At 41.5% G+C, this 26613-nt stretch overlaps 2 protein-coding genes across 8 annotated transcripts; one reads left to right on the forward strand and one right to left on the reverse strand.

Moving 5' to 3' along the window:
• Positions 1-71: 71 nt before the first annotated feature.
• CBX3 (chromobox 3) lies at positions 72-11718 on the reverse strand. 3 transcript variants are annotated; one of them, XM_042888997.1, is made up of 6 exons: positions 11063-11148; positions 9801-9851; positions 5781-5923; positions 3762-3927; positions 2302-2396; positions 72-723 (listed from the first exon to the last, which is right to left on the reverse strand). In XM_042888997.1, the coding sequence occupies exons 2-6, from the start codon at positions 9822-9824 to the stop codon at positions 597-599; spliced, it is 555 nt and encodes a 184-aa protein (XP_042744931.1). In that variant the 5' UTR covers positions 9825-9851; positions 11063-11148; the 3' UTR covers positions 72-596. The 3 variants fall into 3 exon arrangements, with proteins under 3 accessions (XP_042744931.1, XP_042744933.1, XP_042744932.1); XM_042888999.1 differs by lacking the exons at positions 9801-9851; positions 11063-11148 and adding an exon at positions 11611-11718; XM_042888998.1 differs by lacking the exon at positions 9801-9851.
• HNRNPA2B1 (heterogeneous nuclear ribonucleoprotein A2/B1) lies at positions 11251-26399 on the forward strand. 5 transcript variants are annotated; one of them, XR_006181909.1, is made up of 13 exons: positions 11252-11413; positions 15341-15451; positions 16244-16390; positions 17790-18000; positions 18328-18429; positions 18509-18589; positions 19162-19224; positions 19633-19752; positions 19994-20116; positions 20833-20915; positions 21068-21997; positions 22238-22368; positions 23181-23528. XR_006181909.1 is itself a non-coding variant. In XM_042888996.1 (11 exons), exons 1-10 carry the CDS (start codon positions 11384-11386, stop codon positions 20892-20894), a joined length of 1050 nt encoding a protein of 349 aa, XP_042744930.1. In that variant the 5' UTR covers positions 11251-11383; the 3' UTR covers positions 20895-20915; positions 22238-26399. The 5 variants fall into 5 exon arrangements, 1 of the variants encoding a protein (XP_042744930.1); XR_006181908.1 differs by having other exon boundaries at positions 22238-23528; XR_006181910.1 differs by lacking the exon at positions 11252-11413 and adding an exon at positions 11958-12467 and having other exon boundaries at positions 22238-23528.
• Positions 26400-26613: the final 214 nt, after the last annotated feature.

Genomic DNA, 26613 nt, shown 5'->3' on the forward strand with positions numbered 1-26613 from the left:
CATCATGAACTGAGAGGTTAACATATAAAAAGTTCAGAAATATCATACTGCTTCAAAAGAGTCACAGCCTATCATTATAAAGGAAGAATATAAAACTATTTTATTGACCACTGTTCACCAGTATTTACAATAAAGTAAACAATATACAGTCTGATAACATTCAAATTACTACAAAGTTAATTTTCACCTGGTCTTCTTGGGATCGTGTGACCCCAAATACTAAAAAGAATGAGTCTACAGGTGTAAAGGGCTAGGTTTGGGTAAAGAAGATACATGCACATCAACTGTATAGAAGACTACAAAACATCTGTGAGCTTGTTTAGACATTCATTAAGATTCAATAATAACCATGGAAGTTTATGAATGTTTTATAAAAGCTTTTACCTAATATGGAGGAAGTAGTAGTATCAAATGCTCTCCTGTGATAAATGAAATGAGTTGCAGAAAGCTTTTATTTACTTGCTGTTGATGCAAAACACACTACTTCAAAAAAATATCAAATTTGAATTTTTTAGAATGTATGCTTCTCACATTGCTAATAAATCAAATTTCAGGTTTTAATATTCATATATATATAAAAAAAGTGATGCCAACAATTATTGTGCTTCATCTTCTGGGCATGAATGCCAAGTTAGTCGTTCTTCATAAAAAGCGATTACGATCTGAGGACACTTCACGTTTGCTTCTTTGGCCAGCACCAGATCTGCCTCATCTGAGTCTTTCCTGATGGGAAAGGAAGGGAGATTAAAAAAAAAAAAAAAAAAAAAAAAAAAAAGCATAATTACTAATTCTCTTTATTAGCTTATATTCATAGCAGGGTTCTTCAAATTATTTTAACATCAAAATGGGTTTCAGGAAGAATATGTTTTCATATAAATGCATCACCTCTTGATATAACATTATGAAAAACGTCAGCTAGAAATCAGTTTTCAGTATACTTTTCACTTCAGCTACAAGAAATTTCTTTGCTAGCAATAAGATTTCACAGCTGATACCTTCCTTCACAAGTTTCTTTTTCTATTCCAGGGGAAAACACTGTTTAAGAGAAATTATTCCTACAGTTACCAAAAGCAGTATATAATGAAGTAAGTAAAATTACACTAATTTTACTTTAAAGCATAATTGGAACTTCAAAGTGAGACTTGTGGTATTCACATGCCAATTGCATTAGAAGTTTATGCAAGTAACTGCAATTTCTGAGCCTGTCTTGGAGTAACAAACAAAAAAATTCCAATCTAACATGCTTTAGGCTCCTTTTTCAAGAGTATGCTGATTGTACAAGTCAGCTCTATGGCTACATATTCATATCCATCTTTGTTGACTGCAATCAATTATGAAAAAACGAATCCACTACAAGCTAAAAAGAAAATGCTCCTTTCTTGTTTTCCTTTGTGTTTTATTCTGCCAGTTATCACTACAGAAATTCAAGTAGTCATAATCCACATTTTCAAACTTCTCTCAGTTCCACGTATTAAAGGGAATTTGAAGCCAGAAGGCAGACCACCTTTCCAAAGCACTGATCTTCAAGAGTCTAAGCACACTGCATGACAAACCAATTCTCTGGAGACTGCTCAGTTTGACACTACTAAAGGAACTAGAAGCCTCTCTAAAAGGTTGTTGGAAACTATAATTCTTATCCCAGCACCACAGAAAACCGAACTCCAAGCAAATGTTAATTCAACCCTTATATTCTCAATGCTGGATTAAAAAAAAAAAATCACCCTGCTTCTCTACTGCAAAGACAAGATGTCTTCTGCTAACACTGTAGCTAATAGAACTGTTTTCCTCCTGTCCTCCAAATAACACTAACTCCCCAAAGCACTTTTCCCTGTTACAGGCCCATAATGACAAACTTCTTCATATCGTTTGTTCTTCATCACAACTTCAGCTTCCTCCACTAGTTGCTTCCAACTCTCTGTCCACCTGATTGCACACAAAACAGCAGACACCAAGTTTGGTTAAGAGGTTGGCTGCCTAGCAGCTAGAATCTGCTTACGTAAAACATTTAAAAGCAGAGTTCTACCTGAAATTTCCCTAGCAAGAATGCTACTCACATGCAAAGGCCAGTTCTAAATTCCATTTCTATGATATTGAATCAAGAGAATCTAAATTCATTTTGGTTTTGGAAGAAAGGGGACTAAGTACTAAGTAATTGCACAGGTTTTGCTTCTGCAAGAACACAGGGTTAATAAGCAGACCGCCAGCTTCTTTCTGTTTGCTGAAAAGAAGTTCTCTCATGAGCTAAGTGCAAACTACCAGCCCTCCCTCACCATGGCTCAGAACAGTGGATGTAAGACTTACCATTTCATGAGGAACATAAGCTCTCCGCTGCTATCCGTAGCCCCAATTATCCTCTCAGGATCAAGACCCCTTGCAAACCCTCTTGGTTTATCAACCTATCAAGTAAGTTAAAAGATCATTATCTATCATCATCTAACTACCCTTTTATGCTGGCATTAGAGCTAGATATACACATTAATGTGTGTGTGTGAATCAGAACAACAAAATATAGCATTACATAATGATAAAAGCTATTGCTACATATAAAAGTTGTCTGAAGATGATATAAATGTTACATTTTTCTTGACTGACCTTCAGACCTTGTCATTCAGATGCAGAGTAACAATGAAGGACTTTTACATTAATGGCTCTAGCCATTCTTTCTGAAAACTCAGTAGATGAATCAAGTGGTCTCAAATCTTTATAGTAGATAAACAAGCATGGCTAATGAAACAAACTGAACAGGCAAAACAAAAAAACACACTCCTGGCAGCAGGCAAAACATGTTTTTTTCAGCAAAACAACAAACCTGGGCACTTAGGTTGGCTTAAGCCAACTGTGAAACTGCACCCATAGGGCACACCTCAACTCTTCTTGGCTCACTGAAATCACATCTGTGGTCAACAACAGGACTGCTTGCCTCTAGTTTCACAATACATTTGTGAGACAGTGACTGCTACCATATCAGGTGAAGCCATAAAATTAACTTCACTCAGAAACTAAAATGCTATTCGCAGTATTTACCAATATTGCTTCTGATGCCTTCCACCGTCACCTAGTAATTGACAGCACACATCCAGCAGCTGTCTTCAGTTAACTACTGACTGACAACCAGCTGTGATTTATATTGTTAGTTTGAAAGTTTAGAGAGAAAAATGTACTGCTGAACATACTGTGTTAAGCGCATTATTTTGCTCTTAATAGCACTAAACTTATCATATTGTTGGCTCATTTAAATTGGAGCTGAAACCCAAATATCCATGAAATAGTAGGTTTTCTTCAGTCACCCTCTCTACACCTTTCCTACCACCATGTCTAGTCCTAATTTAAGCAAGTGCTTGGTCTTCGCATTTTGCTATCTTCCCACTCACCTATTTAAAAATCATAGTTCATACAAAAGCCAGAACAGAACTTCTGCTCGTTCCATTCATGACCATTTTACTCTAACACAAACTGACCACGTTGTTCATTAGTAACTCTCAACCAGTCTTAATTTGATTATTCAGCAAGAATCACAGAACATCGGGGCTTCTGGTCATAAAAAGTAAAATCAATCACCTTTTACCCGTCATTCAGGCGGTCTCATTAATTGCTATAAAACATTACACTTTCCAAACCACAGTTCCAGTTCTGTGATTCTTAGTTTTAAGACTATGGTTGTTCTAGTTCTCCAAGTCACAACAGAATTTTTGGGGTAGAGGGTTGGAGAGGTAGAAAGAAACAGAGGAGAAACAAAGTTTAGCACATGAACATATACTTACAGAATCACGTTTTTTCTTTGATTTACTATCATCAGATTCGCTATCTGACAGTGATTTTCTTTTCGCACCATCTGTTTTTTCTTTACCAGCTTTCTGAGAGTTCAGAAAAGCTTCAATTAGCTCTGGACAATCTAAGTTTTCTTCAGGCTCCCACGTGTTGTCAGCACTGAAACATACATACATTTATGTAAAACTAGGAAAAGAAGAGAAGCGTACAACTAACTACACGGCTCACCCTAAGCAAGTCATTCCTTTCCTCAATAAATAAGGTATCTTTCTTAAACTCAGGATGCTTCTCTAACCATCTGCCATAGCCTTTGTGCACTACATTTGATGACTGACTCTATGCTATGCTGAAGAATACTGCTGAATTGTTCTTACATTTGAGATACAGAGTAAGCAGCTCTATTAACTCCTAAGATGCTGGTGGAAGTGACAACATGCAACCTTCATCCTACCTGTACATTTAAACTTAATTCCTGGTTCCCCGAAAGGCTGACCATGCAAACAAGCTGTTTGGTAAGAGCATAAACTAAGACTTCAGGAGAACAGAACATACACAATCCCCACTAGTAATGACATAAACGTATGTACCTAAGCTTCTATGTACCAGAAATGCTCTCAAAAGTATCATCTGAGCACTGAACTCTTTCTCACTCCTCCAGCTGTAGAGCTTTTGGAGCTGGTCCAGAGGAGGCCCATGAAAATTATCAAAGGGGTGCAACACCTCCCCTATGAAGACAGATTGAGGGAGCTGAGCTTGTTCAGCCTGGAGGAGAGAAGGCTCAGGGAAGACCTGATAGCAGCCTTCCAATACTTAAAGGGAACTTAGAAACAGGAGGGAAATCAACTTTTTACAGGGGTAGAAAGTGATAGGAGAAGGGGGAACACTTTCAATCTAAGAGGGGAGATTTAGATTACATGTCAGGGGAAACTTTTCACTGAGAGACAGGTGATACACTGGCACAGTTGCCCAGCTGTGGATGCTCCATCCCTGGAGGCATTCAAGGCCAGGCTGGATGGGACCCTGGGCAACCTGAGCTCATGGGTAGCAGCCTGCCCACGGCAGGGGACTGAAACTGAGTGGGCCCTGAAGTCCCTTCCAACCCAAACCATGCTAATAGGCTGTAATTATAGAAAAAACAAAGGCTCCATGTCCGGAGCTGGGTACTGCAATTGTTCCAGAGAGTATGTATTTTGTTAAATAACATTTTACGCTGTCCATGAATGTGCCCTCCAACAATTAAGCACCTCATCAGAAGTCCTCAGGCACTAATATATTGCCACAGCACTACTTGCACAAACAGGATGCCTACCCATTATTTTCAATTACCAAAACTTTAAGGTCCTAGAATGCAGAAGGTTGCTTTGGGAGATATGTATACGTAACTACTAATGATAAAATGCTAGACTTCAACATTTAATGCATCCCCTTTTCTCGGCTGATGGAAGCACTGTTGTGCTTTCAAAAGACCCAGGATAGAGACTGAAAAATACCTTTTCAGTATGTCTCATGAAAGCAATCATGCTGCAGAATTCCTTTTGTAAATTTACCTATTTCAAGAGCAACTCAAAAAAGCAAACACCTCCCCCCTCCCCCCAAAAAACCAAAACAAATTCACAGCTTCAAAGCTGCCTGTTTAAAGCCCTGCAAACTTTATTTCTCAGAAATAACATTCAATCTCCTGCATATGAAAGTATACCTATTTTATGACAACTGTCAGCCTAGCATACCTTGATTGATATTGACACAAGCTAGATCAAAGAGCAGTGGCAAAAGAACAATCACTGAGGGCTTTGTATAAGATTTTGGAACGTGACCAAGCACAAACCCTAAGCTACCAGTCTTCTATTTTACTGTCATACTTGACTGCTCCACCTGAATAGACATTTATGCTGTCCTTCCCTTTCAGCTCTTTAAAGCGTATCCCCACCATCCAATCCCCCATCCACACAGTTATTTCAAATAAATGGTTAATATTTAGCATTGTACCAGAAAAAATAATGGTAATGCCTTACTCTGTAAATCCTTTCCACTTCAAGTAGTATTCCACCTTTCCATTCACAACACGTCTGTCCAGGACTTTCTCCACAACAAATTCTTCAGGCTCTGCCTCTTCAACTTTTTTACCTTTGCCATTTTGTTTCTTTCCCATTTTGTGCTACAAAAGAAATTCAGAATGCCATTATTCATTCTTTTGCTTTACATCGTTACTTCATTGGCCAAATCCAACTTTGCTCAGTAAACAGCAAGGAATCATGTACTTATTCACACTAGAGCCAGAAGCTCAGACTTGTTTCACGTTAGTGCATGAGGTCAGGTAACCTGAGCAAGACATGGTAATATTTTGGGTTTTTTTTTTTTTTTTTTTTTTTTCCAGCCACTTAATAAGATACCCAACATAGAACACCAGTTTTTATAAAGGTGAAATATCTTTGTCCGTACACTCAGTGCCTCCACTCCCCTTATAAATTTAATTCTCAGAGTGCTACATGCTCAAAATTATATCAAGCTTCTATAAGTTAACTCCGTGCCTGTGAAAAGGCGGAGGGCAAGAAACAGCATGAGGCAGAAGTAAAGAAAAGTAATAAGGGAAAATGCATCAAACAGAAAAGGCTGCTACTTAAAAAAAAAAAAAAAAAAAAAAAGTTACTAGCGTTTCCAAAACAAAAAAAAGAAAAAGCAAAAGCTGAAGGGAGCAAAATGTACAATGTAGTGCTACCATAACCAAAATATTCAATAATAATCGATAATTATTGAACAGGATGCATGCCAGAGCAGCAAACTACTGCAGTCCCTTCCCACTATCAGCCACGCACCGATGTAACTAACATTCGAAGGGATGTCAGAAAGGTGCAAACGTTAAGACAGCTACACTTAAGGTACACTTAACATGTAATTAAAATTTTGCTAATTTAAAGAACTCAAGTGTTTCAAGTTTACATTTGACATACTTTAAATAATATTCTTCAAGTTCTTAAAATAAATATTACATCCACATCATCCTCAAGGCATTCCCAGTTTAATAAGGCACAATTCAATATTGGTAGAAGGACACGTTTCAGAATTTCCTTGTTTGCAATCTGGAAAAGGTCAGGACGTGTCTATAATCTTGTTGTATCCCATTTGTGGAGCACCAACAGACCAAAAGCAGTCTGATGGCCATTTTGGATTGCTCCTTATTGGAAAATTGTTAAAATGGCAGCCACAAATTAACGGGAACAGTATTAATCTCTGAGAGCACACAGTCATGCAGCACCTTAAAGCAGACAAAGCTACTTCCTCACTAATGCTCTCACTTGACAGACAGAGGCAAGCAGAAGTCATGGAGCACCTGCCTTTACTTTGTGGCACTTTTCTAGTCCTCTCTAGAATGAACGCGGGTTAGTTTGAGCACACTGCGAAGCAATTTTGAAACTGATTTTTAGATTTTGCAGAATTTTTCCTTGATGTGGTAAAAGGAAGGAAAAAAAGTGTCTGTCAGACGCAAAGAAAACTCTTCTTTTTGCAAAATGAAGAAGCTGACCTGCCTTTCCAAGCCTACTCTTTGCGTTCTTCCTTTTTTTTTTTTGCATTAACTTCTCTTCCCCCAAACACCTTTACTCTCCTTAGCAACCCACGAATTGAAGGTGCGAACAGCAAAGATGAGGAAAAGGTTCAAATTCCCCCTTCAAACAGCAAGTTTCCATATATGATTATATGTTGTGTGACACTTGTTTTGACTTGGGAATAGAAAAGAGATTATTTAAAACAGAGCATGTATTTCCACTTTGATAATAACTACCTGCACATCCCAGGTGCACTTTGAACCCAGTACTCATGTCTGAGAAGTACCAACCACACTGGCTTTTTTTTTTTGCCTCCACAGGAAAGAAAAATAAAAGAATGCAGGACTGAAGGTAAATGAACATAAACATATGAAAACATCCACCTTGTCTGTGAAGGCTGCTTACTGCAATAAATGAAAGTATTAAAAAGAGAAATGAGATGAGGAAAACGAGGGGAAAAAAAGAAATGAGGAGAAAAAAGACAGACTCACTGTACCACACTAACAACATCCTAATTACTGGTGTTGAGGCAAGTGGGCTACATGTGGAACACTTCCATCTGTGCTCTCCACTGGACTAAAACCCTCCAGTTCAAAGGAAGGCTGCCTTCTGATAATTGTTCTCAGCTTCTTTCATTCTCATCACCTAAATGTTTTGGACCTCTGCATCAAAGTAACTTTTCTTTAAAAGAAATGCAAACTCTTTAGGACTTTAGATGGCTACATAATCTTCCACAGAAGAAAATGAATATTACAGGATCTGATCCTTTATCTCAAAGGTCAGTAAGTGATAACAAGTCAAGGGTGCGTTGCTTTTTGCTCTGAATATTAGAGGTTTCACTACATCTTCTGAATAATGCTACTTCCCAAACACTTCCTAAGCCTTTTTAACCTACTAAAATAATATTTGACAGCAGAGCCTGAAGAAATACTGAAGAATGGTAACTCCTGAGATTATACAAACCAATGTAAATCTCAGCCTGGAGGTGAATGTAGCAGCTGACCCAGAACGAAGGGCAGAAACATCCACCAGATCCCTGAAGCTCCCTTCTTTAAGGTTACCAGTTCTAAACCTTAACATGGGCATCTAAGCACTGGATGCTCATTTGTGGCTTCCTTCCTTCTGCATTCAGAAGTCACATCCAACAGACAGAGATGGTTTTCAATGGGTAATGACTCTTTCTTGAGGGGCAACAGAGACGTGATGTTGCAATGGAGTGTTTCACGATACAAGAGATAACAAATTCAGAATTACAGTTCCAGAGCTACACTACCCCCAGTATATCTAAGTTTTGCATTCAAATATGCAATGAAGCAGAATTAGTTACGGTTCCCATGGGAACCATAACTGATTTTCCTGACCTGTGCAGCAAAATTCTGAACATCATATCAAAAATACTGCAGTTGCAGGCACTTTCCCCTCCCTGAGGCACTCCCTCCCTGGGCTGGTCACTGCTCCTCTTCCTCAAATTAGGGAAAAGTGGACAACCAATTACTAACAGAAAGTTCAGACATTCATCTTGATGAAATCTTTAGAACGGTTTGCCATCATATAATGTCAAACAAGCACTACACTTCGAAGCCAGGAGTTAATAAGAGTTTTTAATGTACCTCAATCTGGGTCAATTAGCAACCACTTTAGTAATTTAAGAACGGGCCTTTTGAGTGCATAACAAGTCCGTCGTTCTGCTATCCAAATGTCCAATTGTATCTATGCATCCTGCTTCAACCTCAGATGGATCTCATGCTATATTTCTTCAGTTCTTCCACACACACACATATATGTGTATATATATATTTATATATAAAGTAAGTAGTTGAATGGCAATTAAAATAATTTTTCCCAACCAACTGCCTTTAGAAGTTCATATTTTAACGTCAAGCAAAGCTTTACAGGGACTTGAGAACCATGAATGCATCATTAAAATAGATCAGGAGGGGTTGACATCTGATAATCTCTGCTCCTATGAAATTCAAAGAAACCGTTATTTGGTTAAAAAAAAGTAATAATAATTTCAAAGGGCATCTTAACTACACCACATCATTTCCCAGTAACGTTATTTTTCTTCTGTAAGGACCGCCTTCGCTCAATTTGTTCTTTTATTTTTTTCTGAATAGACTAGGAGAAATTAAACGAATACACGATTTTACTTATTTTTACATAAACGATGAATTACATGGTATCCTGAAAGGAGGCTAAAAAAATCCTCAGTGCTTTCTACAACAGGGCAGACGAAATAATGCACAGTCCTTTTTTTTTTTTTTTTTTTTTTTTTATTCCCCAACAAGTCTCTGTAGGAATGGCAGATTTGTTAAAGCCAAAGAGAATGTCCTTTCTAGTAGCCTTACTTTCTGGACCTGAAATTTTGGTCAGAAAAATGCTGGGGAGGGGAGATGTGGATGTATCTTTTAAATGGAGATGCCAAGTTATAAGTTTGAAGAAAAATATGTTGATTAAATCCTTACATACTTTAGGTGTGCGTGAACTTACCAATGTAGTTTTATTGGAGGCCATTTTTATTGCAGACTTGCAGAGCTTTTACTAGAAAAATGCATGACAATTAAAAGGAAGTTTACGTTACTCAAAGAAAGGCATCCCAATACAACATGGTCCTTGTTCCAACCCCCATGTATTCACGGCATAGAACATTTACAGAATGGATTAAATCCAGGACAAGAAGCAGCTTACTGCTTTGTCCGGCATAACCCAGTAACACACCTTTACCTAGCCAAGATAAATAGTGACAAAGTGGCAGATGAGGTTGAAAAAAGGTTTTCCCAAGGCCATCTAAGGCATGGAGACAATTGTAGGGAAAAGGGGGAGGACCATCAGGGATGCTTATTTCCCAACAGAAACAGGAGCTCAGATTCCAGCAGTTAACTATCACACAGCTTTAGACGTATTAACTGTGGATCTGGCGGGGAGCAGCTACACATCTGCAGTGTAACAGAGCACCCACCGCTTTCAAAACTGCGAATATTTATTTTAATGCATAACGCTGCCCTCCGATTCTCAAGTTTGCACGAATTAAGGCCCTGCACCGACGTGAGCTCGGCTAAGCTGCACACGCTACGTTTATCCTAGGCAAGCGAGTCCAACACCATCCATCCCCTTCACCACCGCACCTCTCACACCGACCACCTCTGTAAGCACGTATCGTCCCCGCCCCGTTCCAACTACAAAACTTCGGATCGCACACAGGCCCGGGCACGGCTCGCACACGGCCTTGCAAGGCCCAACGGCTCGGCCCGCCGCCCAGCGCCCCGCTAGGGGAGGCCCGGCAGCCCCACGCCAGGCGGCGGAAAGGGCCGGGCGGGAGATCCTCGCGTCCCCGTCGGAAAGGAAGGAGAAAGGGGAAAGAAACCACAAGAACGCTGCCGAGATACCCCCGCCCCGAGGAAAGGAGCCCCACGGGCCGCCGGGAGGGAAGAGGAGGAGGAGGAAGGGGGGGCAGCGCCTCGCCATGCCCGCGCCCCCCCGCCCCGCCACGTTTCCCCGCCGCGGAGGCCGCCCCAGGCGCTGGCGGGCGGCTTTGTCTGCCCGGCCCGGCCCCGCCGCCCGCCCTCCCTCTTCCCTTCCCTCCCGCCGTGCCCGCTCCTCCCGCCGCGCCCGCTCCTCCCGCCGCCGCCGCGCTAAGGGCTGTGGGGGGTCGGGCGCACCCCGCGCTCCATCCCCACGTCGGCGGGGAGCAAACAGGGGAGCGGGGAGCGCCGCCGAAGCGAGGAAATAAGAGGAGAAAGAAGGATACAGACTTCACTGCCGCTCGGCCGCGCCGCTCCCCCGTCTCCTCCCGGCTCTCGCCCTGCGCGCTCTGAGCGGCGGCGGCATCCGAGGGGCCGGGGGGGGAGGGGAGGGGGCGGGGAGCGGCGCGGGGCGGGCCGGGCCGGGCGGGCGGCGCGGGGCGGGTTGGGCCGAGCCGAGCGCGCCGGCGGCTGACGGGGCAGAGCGCACGACGCCGCCTACGCGCCAGCCGCAACCTCCTCCCGTTGTCGCCGCCAGCACAGGAGGGGGCCAAGACGTCTGTCCCACGGGGGGCGAGCGCAGGACCGCGCCAGGCGTCCAAACGGAGGAAGATGCCTCGCGGCGACAGAGAGAGCGACTGGGTGAGGGCGGCCGGTGGGCCGCGGCGGCCGCCGCCATCATGGCCGCCACCGCGAGGGCGGGAGAGGGCCCGGCCGGGGGGCCGCGGCGGGCGGGAAAGGCCTTTATTGGCGGCGGCCGGAGATCCGTGCGGGGATGAGGGGAGAGAAAGAACGGGAGGCCCGGCGCAGTGTCGCTGCTGCGGAGCGGCAGCACTCACCCTTTCTCGCCGCGCGTGAGAGGAAAGGGGAGGGCGCGAGGGAGGTGAGCGCTGCGTGGCTGCCGGCGGAACGCGGCGGAACACGGCTGGCCGCAGCCGGGCCCGCCTTTCTCCACCGAGTCGAACTCCAGGGTTATCGCTTCCCGCTTCCCGCCTCCCGCCCGGGCGGAGGGGGAGGGGGCCGCTGCGTTGTGCCGTGCTCCCGCCCGCGGAGGGTGGTGGGGGTGCGGGGCCGCTGCGGCTAATTATAACCCCGCACTACGAGGTGCAGTCTTCGGCAATTTCCGGAGGGGGGGGGGGAGAGAGAAGCAACGTTGTGCCAGCGACGCTCGGGCGACTTCGGATCCACTCGGGCACGTATTAGAGAGGTCTTCCGCTGTCGGAAATTGCCGAGTGGGTTGGGGAGTTGGTGAGCGCTGCGTCTTTTTTTTCCGGAAATTGCCGAGCTTGAGCCGAGTGCCGGTTTCGTCAGTTCGGCTGATTCCGGAAAACGCCGAAACGAGCCGAACGGGTTGCCATTTCTGTTTCGGCTGTTTCCGGCGACTGCCGAAGCGGATAAGCTCGGCAAGAACGACTCCTTCGGCTCATTTCGGAGACGGCCATTAGTAACGGCGTCGATGACTTTTTATTAGGTGACAAAAACACGGAGGGGCATCGCACAGAACTGCTGCCTCTCAGGACTGATTTAGGCTCTAGATCCGAGCTATTTTTTAATTAAACTCCGGAGGCGCGGCCGGGTGGAGGAGGAGGGCGCTCGTAGTGCGCGGAGCCGAATTTCAAATTACGTAACAGCTGCGGCAGCCATTGCTGAGGGCCGTGCGCCGCGCCGGGCAGGGACCGCCACCATGAAGAACATGGTACGTGGGGGAGGGGAGGCTGCCAGGAGCTCCATTTTAAGGGGGTTCCGCGCACGGAGAGCGTTCTTGCGGGTCTGAGGGTTATGCGAGGAGCGCGGCCGAGCTTAGCCAGCGCGGGCACGGGAGGTGCCGAGGCTGTTGGGCCGCTCTGCACGGGGGAGAGCGGCGACGGGGGAGGAAGGTTCTGGAAGCCGCGGTTGGGGCCGAGTGGCTGCTGGGGGGAGGCGGATGTTGCGGTTCAGGCGAGGGCGGGTTAGGTCTTTCGAGGTGACTGTTGGAGTGGGTGCTCTCGGGGCGCCGCGATGGAGGTCGGCGGGAGCCCGGCCCGGGACGCGCCGTCGCCCTGTAGGCAGCAGCGGCGCCGCTGCCGGTAATGGCGGCGGAAGGGGGAGGGGGAAAATGGCGGCGCCGAGAGCGGCGGGGGAGGGGAGGCGGGAGGCCGTGCCTGCAAACTGACACCCCGCGTCCGGCTGCGTGGCGGTGCTGGGCAGGTGGCTTCTGCGCAGCCCGACGGCTCGCGTGGCGGCGGTCGACCGGGATCGGTTTGCTGGCAGTCGTCCTCCGCGCCGCGCTCCCTCGAGGCGGCGGCTCCGGGCGCCATTTTGCTCCCTGGCTGCGGCGCTGCTCTGCTGATCGCCGCCACATGGCGGAGCCGCCGCCGCCTGCCCACTCGCTCCCTCGGCGTCGGGCGGCGGGGCGGCGAGGCGCTGCGGCGGGCTGAAGAAAGCGGCAGCGGGCTGGGGATCCCGCCCGGCTCCTGACTGAAGATGCTGGAGGGCTGCTGAGATTCACACGTGGTCTGTCCCTATCTTAGAAAGTGTTTCGGAGTCATCCTAGGAGGTTTATCTTTTGGCTTGTGTATTGAGAGTGGGGGGAAGAGGCAGCGGGTCGTGTTTAGTGAAGGGTTTTTGTCAAATATCGGAAAAGGACCGTAGTTAAAATAGTTAATAATCGTGCACGTTACTGCTGCAGAGTGAACGTGCAGTTACCAGAGGCAGCTGGGCCCTGGCCGGGGCTGTGGTCAAGAGACTCACTACTAAGTAAAGGCAGTGCCTACGTGTGGAGTAGCAGTTCGGATATGTTCATACATCTTTCATTCTTGTAGTGGCAGTGACATTGCCATGTCCTGGCTGTGTATGTGTCTACCTGTTGCTTTGGCTAGGGCGCATACTGGTGTGGCAGTACGTGATCGATGAGTGTATGGTGATGTATGAACTTGCAGCTGTTCTCTTTATCAGTAATGTGTGGTGCATGTTTGCTCTCTGAAAAGCAAATGCGGTTGTTACGGTTGGTAGGTAGACTTCTTTAAGCTTCATTTTCAAATATGAGCTGAATGCTTAATGGAAAAATCAATACGCCATTAAAATTTTACAAATTCCCAACTTATTATCCTAGTTCTGCTATTTGACATATGTACATATGCCAATTGATTATGTAGGGGAAAGTGTCTCTCATGGGCCTATGGAACCAGTAGGTACTGGTTAGTCTCAAAGCAATTGAACTGAAGCAGTTGGAAGAGAAGGGCATTTGTGCATTTTTAGCAGTCATTGGCTAACATTTCTCTGCTAGGCTACTCAGGCAAGAAATGGTAACACGGCTTTCAACATGTAGCTATAATTCAAGTCTTGAATGCAGCATCCTTTCCCTTACTCTGTTCAAAAGATTATATGAGGGGAAGCTTCGCATAATGTGTGTTTGTTGTGTCAAAACTATCCTGCCTAACTTTTCCCACCTGTACGCCAGAGGGACAGCATTAGCTTTCTTTATACTTCTTAGAAGAAAAAACACTTTGAATCTGCTTTAGGTGTAATGATTTTAAGTGACATTGAAGTAACTGTTCTCAAACAGGGTACTTATTCAGAGGTGGAAAAGGAATACTCGATAGTTGTTGCATTTCTTCTTAGCTGATAATACAGCAGTGCATTTTTAACAAAACTGATTCAGTATCATCTCCGGTAATGTCTTCCGTGTAGCATAGTTCTAGATCATACCTGCTTCCAGCAGCTTCAGAAAACGTGTGGATTGGCTGAATGCTCGTTATTAAAAAAAAGAAAATTCCTTTTTAAAAGGACGAGTACAATGCTGACATAATGCTGAGTTCTCTTGGGAGAAAGCTTAGCAGGACATTTACCTCCTTCAGACAAGATCCTGAAATTCTGCATTTTGTTAAAGGGTCTTTTTTTTTTTAATTAGCTGTTTGGTATATGGGATAACAATATGTATCATGCAGCGATGCTCCTGCTTATGGAGAAGAACATTTACAATACATTCGTAGTGTATTAAGTACTTGGGAGGTTGAAAGGTTGTTAGTTTCTGCATTGTAATCATCATGTATAAAAAATGTGTAATATCTCCTTATTGGCCTTGAGCTTTTTTTTAACGACTTACTTGTTTGTCATAGCAGAAATTTGTGCTGAATGAGCTCAATGAAAATTTCTTTGAGAAGTGATTTAAGTCTTTCTGAAAATGTAGTTCATACACTGAAAGGGAAATGTGAGGAATTTTTTCTGCTTTTTTTTGATGTTGCTGACGTAAATTGGGGGTGCATTTACTACTAATTCCAGATAAATTTTACAGATATCCTAGCGTGCTTCATTTGACTAATGATGAAATCTGAGTCAGTGACCTAGAACATTTTGACTGTATTTTTTTAATTGCTTAATGGTTTGTGTAAATAGCTTAATAGTGTTGATGTATGGTAATTTGAATTATATATTTTTAAAATAAATGATATCTGGAATAGAATCAGACAGTATGAGTGGAATCATGTTTTCCTGTAGCAAGGGCTCTTTGTTAGTTTGGGGCATTGTTTTGTTTTTTTTCCTAATGCAGTTGTAAAAAGTTTTATATTAATCTAATCTTTTCTGTGGTAGAGGGAAAAGGAGCAGTTCCGCAAGCTGTTCATTGGTGGCTTAAGCTTTGAAACAACAGAGGAAAGCTTGAGGAATTACTACGAGCAATGGGGAAAGCTTACAGATTGCGTGGTAAGTTTGGCATGCTAATGCACAGTGATGGTGCAGAATGTGTAAAAATTATAGTAGGGGGAGCTGTTTGTTTAATAGCTTAATATAAGAGAGAAAGTGTAACGTTAAATTTTGAGTTCCTGCAGTTGGTTCAGACTTATCAGTCCTTCAAAGCTATACGCAGATTTCCTTCTGCACACTGCTGATAAAATGCAGTTTGTTTCCTGTAAAATCTCTCAAATTGTCTCTAACTGCTGATTACAGCTGTTCAAAATTAACTGGGGTATCATTGCTTGAAACGCATTAGGGAGTGCGAAGTGCACTACTGCATCAGCATCTGTGTAACCAGTAACCTTTGGAAGAAAGCTGCTACTTTGGTAAGCAGTCCTGTTGAAGCTAGAGATGAGTGGCTTTCTTTAGTCTGCGATTTCTGTATACTTGTTACCGCTACTGTAGTTGTATTGAAGTTGTTCCACCGGTCTTGTTTTCAGAACAGTAAATATGTATTTTATAATCCACGTTTAAAGAGCGTAGTCTTCAGAGAGGTAAAAACAAATGTTTGATTTTTAGAGAAAGATACACGTATATAAATGTGAATCGTTGCTGCTGAGTACGTCTGAGTTACTGGTAGGGTATTAGAGGACAGTGAATTCCTCTGGTGCTGTGTGGATTCTGCTCATGTATTTGGTCCGTATAGCTTGCTGCTTCATATTAACTGTATTTGAATTAGGTTCTTGTTTTCTCCAAATGTTGTTGCTGGTCAGTTTAACATGAGACATGTAGAAGTGATTTAAATTTGTTCATTGTTTTTAGGTAATGCGGGATCCTGCAAGCAAAAGATCAAGGGGGTTTGGCTTTGTAACATTCTCCTCAATGGCCGAAGTTGATGCAGCCATGGCTGCAAGACCTCACACAATTGATGGAAGGGTGGTGGAGCCTAAGAGAGCTGTGGCTAGAGAGGTAAACGTGGGATTGAAAGCAGATCCTTTTCATGCTTTGAGAGACTACTCTGCATTTTGGTTATGAATTCTTACTTCAAACTGTCTCTGTTTGAATTTTTGAAAGGGTCTGGTTGGGACACTGTTTCCACATTTTTAGTCTGTTCATTGACTGTTACTACTATAGTAACTATGTATTATTCTGGTTGCAAGTCATGTCTGCAAGGGATGCTAACTGGGATCTGAAAGTATTCTTAGCTGAAATGTGTTGGATGTCTGTAATGATGCAAGTTCTAGACCATCTCTTCTCTGGGATCATGACTGTTATTAGACCTCAAATTAGGAAACTTGTTAATCTTCTGAGTATTTCTGTAAGCTCTATGACAGAAGTGATAAAAAACAGAGAACACGGTATTGGGATCTGTGCTTTCCTTCCAGTGGTGGTGATCAAAATCAGCCTAAGACTATTCATATTTTTGCTCCTTGCACATTTGATTTTAAAATCCAGGCTATAAATTAGATGGGCACACTGTAAAGCAGTATACCTGGGTTACTGTAGCATTGAGATATTTGAGCAAATGCACATTCTTGTTAACTCGTGTTCTCTGCATTGTTGGAGCTCTCGGAGGATTTAGCCACTTCAAGCACAAGGTTTGACCCAAATTATTAATGTTTTTGGACTGATGAACTGCAACTGAATGAGGTGTCTTGTGGTAATTTCCATTTTCCCTGAACTAGAATCGGTACCCTTGTTAGCAATCTCAGTTCTCATTCAGCTTCCAGAAGAATGCAGGGTTGATTAGCACTTGGAAAAACGTAACTAAAACAACGTAGGACATGTGCATATTTTTTATACACACAAAGGCTATTACTGGGCTTTAGAGATAAATTCTTCCTACTTACTGCAGCTGGTTAAATATTGTGCTCAGAACTCTTTTTTTTTTTTTTTAAAGGTATGTGGAGAGTTATGTTTGTTTTAGTGCAGAGCTGTGGATGTGCTGTAGTTGAAGGAGCTTTGCAATTAAGAGGAATGCAGGCTTCGTTGCCATTGGAGAGGTGGACAGAGGAAGTTGATGCATTTTTATTTTAAGTCAACTAAAGTTTTTTTGTTGTTGTTATTAAGAAATTGTTCAAACAGGTGGTCTGACAGTTCCCTCTAAATTTATGTAAAGGATTTACATTTATTTCTGTACATTTCTGTACAACCTCTTCACCCTCCACCACCATTTTTCAGTGCATTTAGAACTTTCATGTGGGTTTGGGGATGATAACTGTTACCTTCTACCCCACAAAGGTTTTATGGACATAGACAGGAAGTCTACCTCAGTGTCCAAAAACCTGAGTCTTGCATTCCCATCATCCTGGAAAAAAAAAGATTTGCTAGATTGGTTTTGTCGTAAATCGGAGAATTCTTTTAATAGGAATCTGGCAAACCTGGTGCTCATGTTACTGTGAAGAAACTGTTTGTTGGTGGCATTAAAGAGGACACCGAGGAGCACCACCTTCGTGACTACTTTGAGGAATATGGAAAAATTGACACTATTGAAATCATTACTGACAGACAGTCTGGTAAAAAGAGAGGGTTTGGATTTGTTACATTTGATGACCATGATCCTGTGGATAAAATTGTATGTAAGTAATCTTCATCTCGCTGCTTTATTTGATAACGTTGATGCTTACAGTCATGGTACTTGTGTGAAGCTAAATTTAAAATAAACAGATAATAGCAATGCTTAAATGAATGTAATATGATAGTTTTGGTGAACTGTGGGGGCAGGTATTTTAAAAAATAATCCAGTACCTAATGAAATCTATTTTAGTATTTATAATTTTTAAAATAACAGTAGGGAGTGTGTATGGATCAATTTGGGAATGACTGCATTTTTGGTAGCTTGAGATTCTTCTTGTTGCCAGATCAGTACTTAAATGCTTACAACGTTTTGTTTCATGTGATTACAGTGCAGAAATATCACACCATTAATGGCCACAATGCAGAAGTAAGGAAAGCCCTCTCTAGACAGGAAATGCAGGAAGTTCAAAATTCTAGGAGTGGGAGAGGAGGTATGTTCAGTTAATGCTTTACAGTCTGTTCTTGTGCGCTTCTCGTGATTTTGCTGCTTACAAATGTTAATTGTTATAGGGAACTTCGGTTTTGGTGATGCACGTGGAGGTGGTGGCAACTTTGGTCCAGGACCTGGCAGCAATTTCCGAGGGGGAGCTGGTAAGAGAGGCATGTTTGTAGCATTTCTTGTTTGCTTGTTTACATCATCCTTCAGGTTCTGGGTAATGGTACTACTGTTCAATTGAAACGCATCTCTAAGTGTTACAGAATTTTTGGGAAGGACAAGTTGCAAACCTCTTGCATAGTACAGAAATAGATGAGGTAGTTTTTTATAAGCTCAAGTGGCTTAATTGTTAAGTGATTCTGTTACAAGCTGAAATTAACTTAAACTTGGTAATTTTGGTAAGAAATTCACCTATTGCTTCTCTGTAATTATACGCAGTGCTCAGGAGCTTCACAGTGAGGGGTTTCTTTACTGAACATTTAAATTACATAAAAGCCAACCAGGTTAGCTGTGTTCAAAACTAACCCAGTACTTTACAAATGCAAGAAAGTAGGTGGTGTAGAGGAATGGGAGATAACTGTTCCACATACGTTTTAGCCAAATTCAAGTGTGTGTGCTTAAGTAGTCTGTGAGATTTGAGTCTTAACGTAATATGGTTTAGATAAAAATTGGTTGGCTACAGGTAAATTGAAATATATATGTCTTGGGTTTTCTTTTCCTCCAACAGATGGATACGGGAGTGGCCGTGGGTTTGGTGATGGGTATAATGGATATGGTGGAGGGCCTGGAGGTAAGTTTGCTTCTGTTTGTATTTTTGTTTTCTTCTCTCACTTAGAACTGTTTATACATTCATTGATTCATGTAAAACTTTCAAAGTGCCATAGATATTTTGTTGGCTTTAAGAAACACACACAACTGTTGGCTCACACTATACTTGACGTGGGAAATTGTATGGTTATGTCATGAACAACCATACCCTTCTCTTTAGGATGATAGCAAGTCACTTCATTGATGCTTTTAGTCAGTCTGGCTAGTGGGTTTTAATGACCGTTTAGTTAGGGTGGGAGTTGGGTGTATATCTTCCCAAAACTCCTACCCTTTTCCTTCCCTGTAGACTTCTCAACAGAAAAACATCCTGTGTAGAATTTGATTACCTTCTCCACTGAAAAGCTTATTTTAAAGGATTATATTGTCATAGGTGGCAACTTTGGTGGCAGTCCTGGTTATGGAGGAGGAAGAGGAGGATATGGTGGAGGAGGACCTGGATATGGCAACCAGGGTGGGGGCTATGGAGGTGGCTATGACAACTATGGAGGAGGTAACCTACTTACTGGCTTGAAGTGACCAAGTTTCAGTTGTAAATTAGCGCAAATTGTATGAAATCTGGGAGGTGTGTGGTGGAGTAGGCAAGCTTAATTTTACAAATGGAATGAAAAAGCAGCCAATATCACGTGCTACTGGACTATTTGCATGATTTTGTCTTTCAATTGTGTACCGATGAGAATTCTGTGAACGTTGTAGCTCATCCAGACATGTCTATTCTTGTATTGATAATTTAGGCAATTATGGAAGTGGAAACTACAATGACTTTGGAAACTACAACCAGCAGCCTTCCAATTATGGTCCAATGAAGAGTGGAAATTTTGGTGGCAGCAGGAACATGGGGGGACCATATGGTGGAGGTATGTTTTGATATGCTTTGGAGCCAGATTGGGCAAGCTTCAGTCCTTTGGGGTGGTGGGAGGATGATAGGTAAAAATTGCCAGCTTCTACAACAGATGCACAATACCGATGTTTGTTCTATGTAGTGTGAGTTGGCTGCAGTTTTTTGTCGATCTCAAGACTATAAAGTTTGGGGAAAACAGTACCCCTGCCTCTTTTCCTCTAGAATATTAGAAAAAACGTCATGCAGATTCCAATCAGTAAGGACTTGCAGCACAACTTGTAACATCCACTAAACATACTGCAGTTTTTCACCAGACTTACTGGGATTTTCTATTGCTTTCTTGTTCTAACGTCACCTTTTCCTCTCATTTCCTGCTTGTAGTTGTCTAGATGTTATTTACTGTGCTGTATAAAACTCGTGGAATGGAAACTGAAACAAGAACCCCTTTCTTGTAAGGTTCAGTTTGCAAGTAAACTCCACCCTCACAGCGAGGCTCAAAACTATGCAGTACATCAGATTACATGTGGCCCTGTTGAGCCTTCTAGGATTTCAGTGTGTAGTTGTTGTGGCACTTTCTGGGCATTAGTAGGACAACATAGTGAAGTGCTGAAAGCTGTGGATATGCCATCTCTGGAAGTAAACTGGATGTTAATTTTGATAGACTATTCAGAAGTATTCTTAGATGGAAGTGCACTGACTTAACTGTTGTTTCTCTCTTTTCTGTGATTGTAGGAAACTATGGTCCTGGTGGCAGTGGAGGAAGTGGTGGATATGGAGGGAGAAGCCGTTACTGAGCTTCTGCAAGCTTGCCATGGGTAAGTATGTTTTTAAGTGTTAAAATTGCAGTGATTCGTGAGAGTAGCTGCAGGAGCTAAAAGTTTTTTTAGGATATTGTCTTTCCTATAAAAAATGGTTAGCTGAATAATTTCATAACCTATTTTTTTACTCTTTACTTCTGTTGAAACAGGCTTCACTGTATAAATAGGAGAGGATGAGAGCCCAGAGGTAACAGAACAGCTTCAGGTTATGGAAATAACAATGTTAAGGAAACACTTATCTCAGTCATGCATAAATATGCAGTGGTATGGCAGAAGACACCAGAGCAGATGCAGAGAGCCATTTTGTGAATGGATTTGGATTATTTAATAACATTACCTTACTGTGGAGGAAGGATTGTAAAAATGCCTTTGAGACAGTTTCTTAGCTTTTTAATTGTTGTTTCTTTTTAGTGGTCTTTGTAAGTGTAGAAGCATTCCTTTGATAATGTTAAATTTGTAAGTTTCAGGTGACATGTGAAACCTTTTTTAAGATTTTTCTCAAAGTTTTGAAAAGCTATTAGCCAGGATCATGGTGTAATAAGACATAACGTTTTCCTTTTAAAAATTTAAGTGCGTGTGTAGAGTTAAGAAGCTGTTGTACATTTATGATTTAATAAAATAATTCTAAAGGAAATATTGTGTAATTTTAGATTTTTTTTTTAACGTTGTAAAATAAGGAAAGGAGTGGGTAGTATAAGGTCCCACAAATAATACAAAGCTATTGTTGTACGTGTAAAATTAAATGCTGGTCAGAAAAAAAAAGTATGTTGTCTTTAAATGATCAGGTTTAAAATATCTAGATAACTTAAGGGATATCTCTGCAAGGAGAAACACCTTTTTAGATCTTTTAGATGCTGCTTCTTCAATGGCAAGGAAAGGAAATATCCCCAGCGAGGTACTCTTCCAGGGACACAGGTCTAGTACAAGAGAACTCTTGAAAACGTCACTAAGTTCAGCCAGTCTTAAAAAGCTGCGCTGTATTTCTGCAAAGCTTTAACTGCAATAGTTGTATAAGGATGCCAACGAAGGCTGAGGGAGTAGAGCAAACTTAGTTCTAAGCTTCAGTTAAACTTCTTTAGGTAAGATCTTATTTACTTTTTTTCTTTCTTAATGTTCCAAAACTGAGAAACTAATACTATGTGACAGTGTTCTTTCAGTATAGTGATTGTTGTTATGTAGTTTAACATAGCAATGAATTGTGTTAACAATTATCAACTGAAGAGAAATATGTGAATCCTGTTTTCTTGTATTAAATTTTCTACGTACAGATTTTTGTGAATTTCAGCTACTTAACATATTTTTTTCCTACTGGAATCTAGCTATGATATGAATCCTGGACAAGCATAGACTGCTGCCACTGTACTCTGCTACAGTTGAACAAATGAGACCTGCAAGTGTCCATTAGTAAAGCTTTGCAAGGGTTCCATCCCTGGTGTTGGTAGTTAAAATGGTAGGTCACATGTTAATTAAATCATACCACTTTATTTATGCATCCTGCAACATTTTGTTTTTTCTTGGGAGACTGTGCATTATGGTGGTTGCAAGGTAATGCAATGAAGGTAGCGCTGTGCTGTTACAAATGAACTGTGTTGTTCTGTGTCTTGTCGACTGTAATCTATAACGCGTTTCATCCTGAAGGTTCCCAAGTAACTTTAGGCTGTTTACGTGTAAGGAAAAAAAAAATTGCACCACAGAATACATCTGCCTCTGTGAAGGAATGTGTCGTCCATTCTTGTAACTGCATAAGCAGTTCTTTAGGAGGAGAAGTGAAAGCTTCGAATGAAACTGCAGGTGGTATTTTATGAGTGTACAATGTAATCACCTAAATTGGAATTTGGCTAGAAGATGAGGTTTCCACCATTTTTTATAGTTCTTGCAGCTAATAAACCTTAGTGCCAAATTCAGTCAGCCTTACTCTCATTGCATTGAATGTTTGATCGTCAAATTAACGAAAATTTGCCAAGTAATGAGTCATCTGAGTAAGGGTGGCATACTCCATGCAATCTGGTTTTTAAACAAAAACCCACAAAATGTTTAAAAAAAAAAAAAAAAGCCCACATCCTAATTTCAAAGTTCCATTGCTTTTGACAGGCTAATTACTGAAGAATGTGGACTCAGCTAACGACAGTCCTGTTCCTTTTGTGTTAGACACACCAGTGAACTGCTTATACTTTTTAAAAATGGCTGAAGTTCCCCTATTGGTAATTTGGTTTAGACATATGTGATAAACTTCTTCAGATACACTTTTTTTTTCTTTGGCAGGAAGGTGCCATGCTGCAGGTAACTAATGAAGAAGTGGTCAACCACAGAAACGCTTCAAGAAATAAGAAATTCTGTATCATCAGAAAATAGTTGTTTTTGCTGCCTTCATTAAAAACCTAGAGGTTAAATGAATACCGATAAAATATCACAATTAGTACAGCTCCCTGTAATGATGGGTTTTTTTAAATGATAGTAATAATTGTCTTGTAAACATTTCGAATAAAACTCAGATCCGTTAGGAGAAACAAATTACTAATGTTAAAATAGCGAACATTCTGTGAGTTGAAGGTTTAACTACATATTTTTATAACTTTCATAGCTTTAAAATAAAGTATTTTTTATACCAAAGTAGTTCTAGTGTAATGCTTAATAAAATTTAGTGTGTGTCTAACATTAAATAATGTTGATTTGCAGCTTTTAGAACCTTTGACGATTTGAAATGTGCCATTTTCAGGTGGAGTTAAAACCAAATTTACTTGGCAAGTGTATGCACAAAACTTGTATCTCGGAAAGTATGCATCTGTTCTCTGTTGGGAGAAACAGTGCTGCAAACAAAACAAGCTGATTTTTTGCTTTTGGATGCAATTGCTTTAAAACAGCTATCTGGCTGGGTTTTTTTATTGACTTAAAAAAAAAAAAAACAACCCTACTCCTTTCCCTTTAATGCAACTTACCACTTACAACAGTTCATCGGTAGCTTTATCCTTCTTACCTATAAAGAGCTTTTAGTGTCAACGAAGAAAGATTTAATGGAAAGTAAACTTCCTGCTGTACCAGAACCATATTGCTGATGGTTGCATCTTCAAACAACAATCACGAGCTTGGGAAAGCTCTAGTTGGGAATGTGTTTGAGGGAAGGTGTCTGTTCCAACCTATTGCTTGCATACATAATTGATTCTAAACTTGAAATGTCTGTGCCTGGTTCCAGTAGACTCATGCGTTTAACCTTTATTATAATCCCAAAACACTATTTAAGGATTTCAAATGACTTTTTTTTTTTTGTATGTCAAGTTGAACTTTGTAATATTTGCATAGGTATCCAGTGGGCTGCAATGGAAGCAGAAAATGAAGATGTGCAAAATCTGCTTTACTTTCCTCTTTCCAACAGAATGATTTAATCACTTGATTAGGAATTTGCCTTTTTTCCTGGAACTTCAGGTTTAGTTAATGGACGTTTTTCCTTACAGTTGACAAGTTGGCATTCAGATCACATAACTACAAAAAAATACTTCTGAAGGGAATAATAATCATCTCTCTGCTTGATATTTACACTCTTTCAATAGTTTCATATTTACTTTACATCATTTGCATGGAAGTGTATGTTGTTTTGATCCACTGGTGATGGGAGTCTTCTTAAGGGGTGAGTGGTGGCGTGCAAAAACAAAGCTATTGGATTGAAGTCTTGAAAGCTCATTGTTTTACTGTTAAACTTCTGCAACTTTTTCTTTTCATGGTACATTCTTAAGAATTAAGACAAGATAATCACAATGTTGGCTGATGAGTTCAGCACAGAAGCTATCATCTTGAGTCAACCTAACACTGAAAACAAGCAATTCTGAACAAAAACTACAGTGATCAATTACTGCTCCTTAATGTGTATTTTTTAATTTATGAGAAGTAGGTTTTATGTCCCTCTGTTACCTTCTTTTGAAAACAAACTAATGCTGTTATTCAGGTATGTTGCAGTTTCATAAGAAAACAAATCAGGTTGTAAATTACAGGCCCAGCTTGCCTCAGCAAGCCCATTCTGCAGCAAGGTGCAATAATGTGATAGTCAATATGACTTGTTGGTAAATGTTGTGGGAGGAAAAAATGCACACTTGTGTGTTTGAAGTACAGTGGATTGACTTACTTGTAGCAAGTGGTGGTGAAGACAAGTTAATGTTGGGGTACTGGCTGCTCAGGCTCTATTCTCTGTCATTTACAATGAAAGCTGAATGTAATTTGCTTTCTCTAATACTTCAAGTGATGAAAAGTGTATAGGAAATGAGAGAAGTTGCACTTACTATCATGTCGCATGTTGGGAGGAAGAATGCATTCTTTGAGTTGTGATGATTGTACATGAAATCTTCTTACTTGGATGGGGGAGGGGGAGGAGGTGGTGAAGCCAAACACAAAACTTAATGCCTGTAAAGAGTTCTGTCAGCTGATCTCATTTCAGTAACTCAGCCACACTGGAGAAAGGGGATAACTTGCTGAGAACATAATGAAGCAGTACATTCACCCCCTGTAACTTTAGTGTTTCGATTCATTTTCCAAGCAGAGTGCATGATGCAAGTGAAATCCTATAATGGTGCTGTCACTGTTTTCTTTTAGCTGAGATGATAAATTCTCATTCACACAATCTTTACCTGGGAAACCCCCTTCATGTTACATTGATCTGTTTTGCCACAAGTTATACCTTCCCTTTTAACAGTTGTTCTCTTGCTTTGCAGCTCTTAGTGCCTGTTAGAAGCAGAAGTTTGAGTGTTAGCACTTAGGGGAAGGGAGAAGCACATAGTCCACCATAAAGGGTGTCTGTGGAGAAATCCCTATGAAATTGTTGTTCTCATAGAGTTTTCACCAGTCAGATGGTTTTTTACCTTCTTGCATACTTGGTCAGTTCCTAGGCATTGTATGATGATTTATTATAGCCTGTGTCATCACTGAAGCTGCAATGCATTTGCACAGTACACCACAGTAATAAAAGTTCACACAGCTGGATGTGTCATCTTGATACCTGATTCTCCAATAAATACAAATTGGTGGTGGGTGTCCTGTGGTCTCTTTTATAGGCCTCCTCTTACTCTGTTCTCTAGAATGGTGTTTAGAGCTTCATTTTCCATAACTACAAGTGGGTGTATTTGGGAGCAAAAAGGTACTGAGCTTTTCAAACTAAAGTTGATAGCAAGGCAGTTGCATTGTCACATCTTCCCTCTAAGTTTCTTAGTCCTGTTGATCAGATCTAAAGTAAGACTTCAAGCTTTGTAGAGGAAGTCTTAATCAGTAAAAATGTGCTTCTGAAGAAAGTGAGGTCTACCCAACAAAACCATCACATGAAGCTAAAGCTACATTGTGCTGCAGTGCTGCTAGTGCCAAGCCAAAGCTTGCGTGGTGTTAAAGCAACTGCCATGTTCTGTGAGGGGTTGCTTACAGCATTCCTGTCTGTATAGTGGTTTTTCTTTTGTAATGCTGAGAAAATTGCATTCTAATAAAGTACTAAACCTATGTTTTAACTAATAACTACTCTGTAGTGCCTGTAAGTATTGCTACCAATAGTAGCAAGGAAATGCACAAACCCACCACCACTCACTGCTTTCCTTCATACATCTTAGAGGTGACCTTTTCTAACCTTGTACAGACATTGCAGTTCAGCAAAAAGCATTTCACAACACGGGTGTTAAAAAGTAATTCAGAACAATCTGCAAATTAGTAATTAATGATTTGTAGCTCA

Source organism: Lagopus leucura, unplaced genomic scaffold (genome assembly GCF_019238085.1).
Source record: "Lagopus leucura isolate 7727_CA_CO unplaced genomic scaffold, USGS_WTPT01 Super-Scaffold_100157, whole genome shotgun sequence".
Taxonomy (NCBI): Eukaryota; Metazoa; Chordata; class Aves; order Galliformes; family Phasianidae; genus Lagopus; species Lagopus leucura.